This window comes from Peromyscus maniculatus, chromosome 7, assembly GCF_049852395.1.
Source record: "Peromyscus maniculatus bairdii isolate BWxNUB_F1_BW_parent chromosome 7, HU_Pman_BW_mat_3.1, whole genome shotgun sequence".
Classification (NCBI taxonomy): domain Eukaryota; kingdom Metazoa; phylum Chordata; class Mammalia; order Rodentia; family Cricetidae; genus Peromyscus; species Peromyscus maniculatus.
In genome coordinates this window covers 4,818,999-4,827,500 of record NC_134858.1, presented here as the reverse complement: position 1 = coordinate 4,827,500, position 8,502 = coordinate 4,818,999, and the positions used below count along the sequence as shown (strand labels likewise).

Below are 8,502 nucleotides of genomic sequence, written 5' to 3'. Positions count from 1 at the left end.
AGCCAGTTTCAAGCAGATGTGAACTGATGTGCAAAGTTCCCCAAAGTTTAACAACAGGCTCTTGAAATCAGCTGTACATTGTCTTTGAGACACTCTTTAGGTTAATGTTCATTTTGGCCAAGAAGTCATTGAACATAGACTTTATATTATAATCTTTAGTAAGTTAATTTGCTTAAAATATTTTAGATTAATTTACCAAACAAGTATGTGATGTATGCATATAATAACACATTTAAATGGTACGTGCATTGTAAAAATATGTGAAGCACACATGTTCTTACAGTGACCAGAACTTGTGGTTTACCCTCAGTTCCTTTGAAAAGTCTTCATAGGAAGGTGAGGTATCAGGGGAGTAGGTTTACCTGCCTTTAAAGAACATGACTTCCCCGCGGAAGGTAGTGATAGCATCCATAGCCAGGCCAGGGTCTGTACAGGCATGGGGCTCAGGGGCTCCCTTCGGCTTGGTGGGTGCCCTGGGTGGACTTCCTTCAGGGATAAAAGAAAGACTATGGTGGGTTCAGAAGGCACAGGAACTGTGTCCACACCAGGATCTTACCTAAGCAGGTATTTACTTCATGATAATATTTCAGGAAGCATCTCAATTTCCTCTCCGAAAAGCTTTCTGTTTAGTTACCATACATTCAGTTGCACAATTCTGCTCACCATAGATAGACTGGATTCCGTCAATATCATCCTGAGAAAGTGGGTATTTGCTAGGATCCAGGGAGACGTAATTGGGGAACATCAAAGCTGTTTGATCATTGGAGTGAGAGAGCCCCAGGGAGTGGCCAAATTCATGAGCAGCCACGAGAAACAAGTTGAACCCTTGACAAAAACAGAGAACATGTCTGTGTGAGTTCATGAAGAAATTTAACTCAGTAGGCAGATGGCTTGAGACTACTTACTCAGAAATGGATAGCATTACTTAGCAGGCAGTGTAGTATACACTTTTATTTCCTGATGCAGGAGGCAGAGGCAGGCAGATCTCTTTGAGTTCAAGGCCAGCTAGGTTTACATGGTGAGACCCTGTCTCAGAAACAAAACAAAAGAAGAGGTGGATAGTATTATTTTAAGAAATGGAGCAGCTAGCTTTGACTTTATATGACCATCCTTATGCTCTGTGGTCCTCCACCAACTGACCGAGAAAGCCCTCAACAATCTAGCCCCTGCCTTTTCCCAACCACAGACACCTTTGCACAGCCCTCTGGCCTTCCTTCCCAGTCTCTCTTTCATCTCTTTCATTTCTCATCTCTACTAAGTTCTTTTTTTTTGAGATGGAGTCTCATGATGGAGTCATGCTGGCCTTGAACTCACTGTATAGCTGAGGATGATCTTCAACTCCTGACCCTCGAGCCTGTACCTCCTAGGTGGCAGGATTACAGACATGAACTACCACACCTAGTTTATTCAGTCCTGCGGGTTGAACTCAGAGTCTTCTGCACACCTAGGAAAAACTCTTCCATCAGAGCCGCATCCTCAGCCCTGCGTGTTCACTTCTTCTGCTCCGTTAACGCATGCCCACTCCACTCTTTCCTGCTCCGAAAGAGTGCAGTACAACCGCCAGATGACAACTCCGTCCGAGCCGCCGCCCATGCAGAGCTCAGCTGACGGTTATATTCGTCCTCTTTCTTGGAAAAGCCAGCCTTTCTAAACTTGGACCACAACTCTGGCCTTTTTAATAGTTCACCCCACACGTCCTCTTCGGCAGAGGGCTTGAAGCAGTGTGCAACATAGCAATTAACACTAATTATTGGTTAAGGATAGTCAGATGGTGAAGTCTTCCACCTCTTCCTCTGGCTAGTGAAGCCTCCTGGAGAAAGCTTGCCAATCCTGAGTTCGTCAAATGCTTAGGCCATTTCTTATAACTGATGGAGCACATGTGTGCTGGCCTCGGACAAAGATGAAAACCAAAGAAACAGTGGTTGTTCCTTGTAGAAGATACATAGCAGACACGTTCACTCCAGCTCTCAGTGTTGAGTCCCATGTTCCCCCTCCGTCCCCTTGTCTGTGATGCTAACTCATGTGGCAGTGGTCATAACTCACCCTGTACTTCTCCTGTTGCCTGAAGCTCAGCTCGTGCTGCCCTCCCGACCCGTCTCGGCAGCACTGGGAGGAACTAGCTTCATGTGTCCAGTGGAGAGAGCGCTCAGGCTTTGTTTATAGAAAATAAAACCGACACAAGCAGAGAGTTTGGACTCACAGTGTCAGGGATGATCTGCAGGCATGTGTGCTGCCCATCAGGAAGGCCATGTCTCTTACTTCCCTGGGACCTTGGAGGCCAGAGCCCAGACCCTAAATTGTTGAGTCACTGATAGGGATAAAAGGATGGTGACAGCCGGAAGTGCTACAGAGCCTGCTCCTTTGCTTAATAAACACAGTATTGCCACATTGAAGTTTGGGTGTTTTGTTTAAAAAAAAAAAATGACAGTACGCTGTGCCTGGAGAGATTGGTTGGCAGTTAAGAGCACTGGTTGCTCTTCCAGAGGACCTGGGTTCAATTCCTAGGACCCACAAACTCCTGTTCCAGGTGATCTGATGTCCTTTGAAAGAATCATGCACGCATGTGGTACATCAGCATATGTGTAAGCAAAACACTCCTACACATAAAACAAGAAATGTCTGGCGCTAGTGAGGCCCATCAAAGAAATAAAATCAGCTTACTTGCCTTAAAGGAACAGATCAAATGTAAGAACTAGGGTTTAATCCTTTTCCAGATGGGGGAGGAGGTTAGTAGAGAAGGACTACACTTTCAACTTGATTCTTTGTGGGCCATATACCCACAAAGTGTCCTTTAACCTCCGGCAGAAAGCACCAGCCTCTTAACTTTCATTGCCATCTTCAAGCTACAGGTGACTACAGCCATTGGTTCAGTGTGCAGCCTGGTGGTTAGTGGGGGGGGGGGTGGTTAAAGCTTTATACATCACAAAGAGGCAGGAATAGCTGCAAGGCTGAAACTTTTTAACACACCTCTGGGGTCCGTATAACACACCTTGCATAGCTTTGTGTACCCAGTGGAGTGGCAGGCACTGTGGACATCCACAGTGTTATGTTAGCAAGTGCATGGGTAAGCGGCGTGTTATGTTAACGAGTGCATGGGCAATCGGCGTATGCTGTTCTCACACCAGGTCTAGTAACTCTGTGAGAGCTCTGTTTGGACAAGACTACCTGAGCACAACTACTCTTAATGGTTGTTAACCACTTTACTGATGTGATCTGAGAATATAGGAAATTATGAGAGATGTTAGATTTGGATTCAAGAGGCAGCTAACTGTACAGAGATTCTTTAGATCAATGCAATTTTCTCATAATGAAAATTCAACTCACCGTCCCCATCCTTGGCTGTCCAGTTTTCATCTTCGTCAAAGTGAGTGTCACCACCTAGACCCAGACCAGGAGGAAAGGCATGGCCAAGGACTCCCAAGGGACCATCAAAATAACGAGGACACCAGCCATGGACTGAGATAAGTTAATGGGGAGAAAGGTCAGCTTCCTGAGATCTTCAGCATTGCCCCCCTCCATCGCAAGCCTTACCTCCAGTCCTAAAGGCTATCATGATGTCGGCAACCCCCTTGGAAATCTTGGTGAACATCAGTGGAGTGACCTTGCTCCAAACATCTAGAGCTTTCTGAATAGCCTCATCCACATCAGCTCGTGTCATATCGGGAGTGTAGTTCATTATTCTGAAAAATAGGCAAAATTACAGCAACTGCAGATATGTATAATCTCAAGTGATCTATCATCTATATATCTACAAAGCAAGAGATCTATCTGTCATATCTATCTATCTATCTATCTATCTATCATCTATCTATCTATCTATCTATCTATCTATCTATCTATCTATCTATCTATCTATCTATCTATCATCTATCTATGTATCAATATCTATCATCTATCTATCTATCTATCTATCTATCTATCTATCTATCTATCTATCTATCTATCTATCTATCATCTATCTATGTATCAATCATCTATCTATCATCTATCTATCTATCTATCTATCTATCTATCTATCTATCTATCTATCTATCATCTATCTATGTATCAATCATCTATCTATCATCTATCTATCTATCTATCTATCTATCTATCTATCTATCTATCTATCATCTATCTATCATCTATCACTTGCAGCTTACTAGTCACAGGGCGTAGTAACTTACATCATTGTTTTGTTACTAACATTTGCTGTCCCTTTATTTAAATGAAGTAGTTTCACATAACTTAACTCAGAGTTTCTCTTGCTATATAATAAAACACTTTGACCAAATACAGCTTACAGGAGGAAAGGGTTTGTTTGGCTTACACTTCCAGGTCACAGTTCATTACTGAGGGACTCAGACAGAAACCCAAAGCACCATGAAGAGCAGTGCTTGTCTCACTCCCGAGCTCATGTTTGGCTAGCTTTCTTCTTCTTCATCCTCTATTCTTCCTTCCTTCCTTCCTTCCTTCCTTCCTTCCTTCCTTCCTTCCTTCCTTCCTTCCTTCCTTTCTTTTTTCTTTCTTTCTTTCTTTCTTTCTTTCTTTCTTTCTTTCTTTCTTTCTTTCTTTCTTTCTTTCTTTCTTTCTTTCTTCCTATGTATGTGAGGTGTGTGTGTATGCGCGCGCGTGTGTACATGCACAAAGTATTTGTGCTGCATGTGTGCAAAGGCCCGCAGAAATCAGAAGAGGGCATCGGATCCTTTTGAACTGGAGTCACATACAGTTGTGAGCTGTCACGTGGATACTGGGAATCAAACCTGGATCCTCAGCTAGAGCGTAAAGGCTCTTAACTGATTGTAGTAGATAGCTGTTCTACCTATGACCTGGAAGCATTGCCCCTAGAGATGTAGCAGGTAATTGTGCTACCTACCTATGACCTTGAAGTGCTTGCCCCAGGGCCTGGCTTGGGACTATGCTTAGGACCTGAGACACACTTATGCCCACCTTCTCTCCCTTGTGGGCTTGGATGCCGAGACGGACTCAGGGGGAAGAACAGTGGGACTGTACCTCGGACTTCCAGGACCCCACGAGAAAGCTCCCACACTGTCGTGCTGTTCCCTCATACGCTCCTTTAACACTGAAGCAGACTCTGTGGATTTCTCACAATAACTGTTGGTCATTGCTCTAGCCCTTAGCTGGCTTTCTTTCTTTCTTCTTCTTTTTTCATTCCATCTCTTGTAGCCCCTTATCCTTAGATAGCTGAGGGCAAATGACTCTTTATAATGGGACCCACCCAAGATTTGAGATGTCACACACACACACACACACACACACACACACACACACACACACCACACACCACACACACATGCGCACGCAGTGTATACACACACGCAGCCTCCCATCTTCCTGTACACCTCATCACGCCCTCCATCTCACTGGAGCAGACGGCAGTGCTTCCTGTCTTGAGCTCACACTGGGGAGGACAGGTAGGCATTAGAACCTATCTGCCCAAGCCGGTGTCCTCTGCACCACTGGCTACAGGCAGCAGCCCTCGGATTTAGTTCCTCTGTGGTTATGGCTGCAGCAGCCACACTGCCACAGCATAGGTCTAAAGTGGAGACAGGATCCGTGGAACCCATCAAGTGCAGTGTGCTTGGGAGGGTCAGATAAGCCGTATTATGGTTGCTTCTTGGAGATTAATTGTCTGGGTTAGTTCATGAAAGTTGGTGGAACATTACCTGTATGTGAGGTTGTGTTTTCTCCACCCCGGGAGGGTGTAGCCATACTGCCCCACATCGGGCACCCCACACCTGGGCACCTTCATGATCTCAAGGGTGTCTGAGTCCAGCTTTCCGGTCACTGTCAACCCAAAAAACGCCTGCATTTCCCGAAGTTTGCTGTCCAGGAGACTCCTGTTCTTGCTTTGGACAAGATGACTCCCTTCTATTTCAAGCGAGTAGAACTGGTTGAGGTACGCCTGACAAAAGACAGAGAGGGAACAGAGGCTGCAGGAGGCAAACATTTTCCTCAAGTGAAACAAAGTGGCCTGAGATCGCCTTTGGCAGCGGGAAGGATAAAGAGGAAATAAACAGCAAGGGGAAGAGAAGGGCAGGAGGCGAAGGGAAAGGAGGAGTCACTGTTGTCTTCCAGCTCCAGGAATCAGTGATTTACGAGGGACTAGAGTTAGCCAAACCACACGGTCCATGCAGCACGCATCCTCAACGATGACGCGGGCACACCTGATGCGTCCTTGCTGTTCTTTTTATCTTGCAAACTTCAGGAGATACCAGGGGTGATCACCTATTTTCCACACTTACATGATTTAACCAAAATATGATAAATTAACTGGCTTTCAGAAGGAATGGCTAAAGCTGCATACTTTTCATATCTATAAACATGCATATATACACATCTATGCATGCATGTCTACATTTGTATATCTCTCTGTGTATATATACATACTCAGACACATAAAGTATATGTGCCTAAGGAGTTCTAGATTGTAGATTTCTGTGGGTGGTTGTCTTGAAAGGTAGTTATACAGATTTCTATCCTTGTCCATCCTTGTTAGCTGTTTCATTCTTCTCTCATGGTGGCCCCTTAGTGACCACTGTGTAAAGGGTTAGGAAATCCAGTCTCCTCTCCACTGCCCCTTCCCTTCACCTCGTACCCAGTTCATGTCTTTAGAGTTAGACACATGAATGGGACCTCATTCTTCTGAGAACCTCTGGACTCTGCAGAAATTTGCTATATTGGAAGGTCCCGGGAGAAGCTGTACAACACACACTTCATTGCCAGTTGTTAATAGTACGCGTGGAGAGCCTACCTGGGCCAGCAGATCGTTCCCCCCATTCCTGTCCTTCCGGTCTGGTGGAAATGCAGAAGAAAGTGTTACGAAATTAAACAGCAGCTGCAGAAGGCACTTCATTCCGGCCTCTTCAGCTGAAGCTCCCTCCTGTGTGCATGGGGTTTAGAAAGTTCACAGTGAGACGTGGCACCAAGTGTCCCTTTAATTAATAACAGCAAAGGACACTTGCCCGAAGTGTCCCATGACTCCCCCCGCCCTAGACAGACTGGAATTTTGCAATCAAAGTCTGTTTGTTTATCCAATATATTGCTCACTTTTGAATTGAGTATATTACATAATAAGGCCTCAAGTTAGCTTTCTCTTCTCAAAATTGACATGACTTTTGAAATTATTTTCTGCTAGGAAATGCTAGCATATTTTGGTATGTGATGTGAAAAGACAATTGAGTCAGGAGTTAGTTTAAGTAAAATACAGCATCGTGCTATGATGCCTGGCTTCTCTCTGAGTTCTGGGGATCCTAGCTCAGCTCTTCTGCTTGTACAGCAAATACTCTACCCACTGAGCATCTCCCTGGCTCTAAGTCTGTAATTGTAAGGAGCACTATTTAGTAATCTAAGTAACTGTTTGTTTATTATTATGTATTATAATTTTGTAATTGAATTTTTTGTAATATGTCTTTTTTATGTTGATGATGTTAAACATTCTTTATTTTCACTTTTTTTTTTTTTAAATGAGAATTGTCTCTGATTTCTCAGACTTTCTTGTTTGGTCTCTGTCTTTCACATTGCAAACTTTCTTCAAATGTTTGGTGACTCTGTGATGTGCAATCTGTTTGGACTCTGGGGAAAGAAAGGTCCCTGGAAGCTCTTATATCTGAGGGTAGCCTGGGGACTCTGGAACCTTCCTTGCAGGAAGTGGCAGTGTCTCAGGCCTTCCATGTATTAGTCAGTCAGATTTAGTTGAATACAACAGAAAAATTCATAGTAGCAGATGGTTAATAATACTAAAATGTATGTTTTCCTAGTGTAAGAACAGACTAGGTTTGATAGTCTGTGGCTTCTAGGATGACTCCATGCCACCAGGGTCCAGGTTTCTCAAGATCGAGCCACTGTGCCTGCAGGTAGCACAGGAGGATGGAAGAAAGGCAATTCTTAACATCCTTTGAGAAACGCCACACAGTGTTTAGCCTGCACATTTTGGGTGGGAGTTTGGGACACGCCACACCTATCTGCAGGGAAGGCTGTACAGTCTAGGGTGTGTGCAATGGGAACACGGAAACTGGGCTGTAAAGGAAGCGGAGAACGTCGGGCAGCCACTCCCGGGCTTCCAGGCGGCACCTGTAGATCTGCTTTTCCCAGACTGCTGCGTTTCTCCAGAACAGACTCTCCAGTTTCTGGCCATTGCTGTCTCCCTGTAGCAACCTGCAAGGCATCTTTGATGCTCTCCCTGCATCGCCTCCCCAAGCACACCTCTGATTGTGCAGCTCACCCTCTTGTGACAAACTAAGTCTTTCTGCCCTTGGGATGACATGGAGTTGCCAGATCAGTTTGAAATACAGCTTAGAAGTGTAGGAATTAAACACTCCCTGAAATAATCCTCTCCAAATTGGAGATGGAAATGGCAAAGAATTCTCCTGCCTCCAGTATTCTGCGGAATTCTCAGCAGGTCCTGGTGAAAGCAAGGGCCAGACGCTCACAGCAGAAATCTTGGTGACCTGTGATGTACTGTACTGGCATCTCCTCCTTTTACACTCCATTGCACAGGCT

At 44.8% G+C, this 8,502-nt stretch overlaps 1 protein-coding gene across 3 annotated transcripts in view; it reads right to left on the bottom strand.

Moving 5' to 3' along the window:
- The window catches only part of Mmp27 (matrix metallopeptidase 27), a 13,381-nt gene extending 6,436 nt beyond the window's left edge, over positions 1-6,945 (bottom strand). Inside the window, exons 1-6 of one of the 3 annotated variants that reach the window (XM_006983769.4) lie at positions 6,755-6,945; positions 5,667-5,905; positions 3,532-3,680; positions 3,325-3,456; positions 664-825; positions 363-486 (exon numbers count right to left, since the gene is read on the bottom strand). In XM_006983769.4, coding sequence (XP_006983831.1) covers positions 363-486; positions 664-825; positions 3,325-3,456; positions 3,532-3,680; positions 5,667-5,905; positions 6,755-6,856 — 908 coding nt within the window. In that variant the 5' untranslated portion in view covers positions 6,857-6,945. The remainder of the gene's footprint in view (positions 1-362; positions 487-663; positions 826-3,324; positions 3,457-3,531; positions 3,681-5,666; positions 5,906-6,754) is intronic. The other 2 variants (XM_076575618.1, XM_076575619.1) reach the window with 2 other exon arrangements.
- Between the last annotated feature and the right edge of the window lie 1,557 nt (positions 6,946-8,502).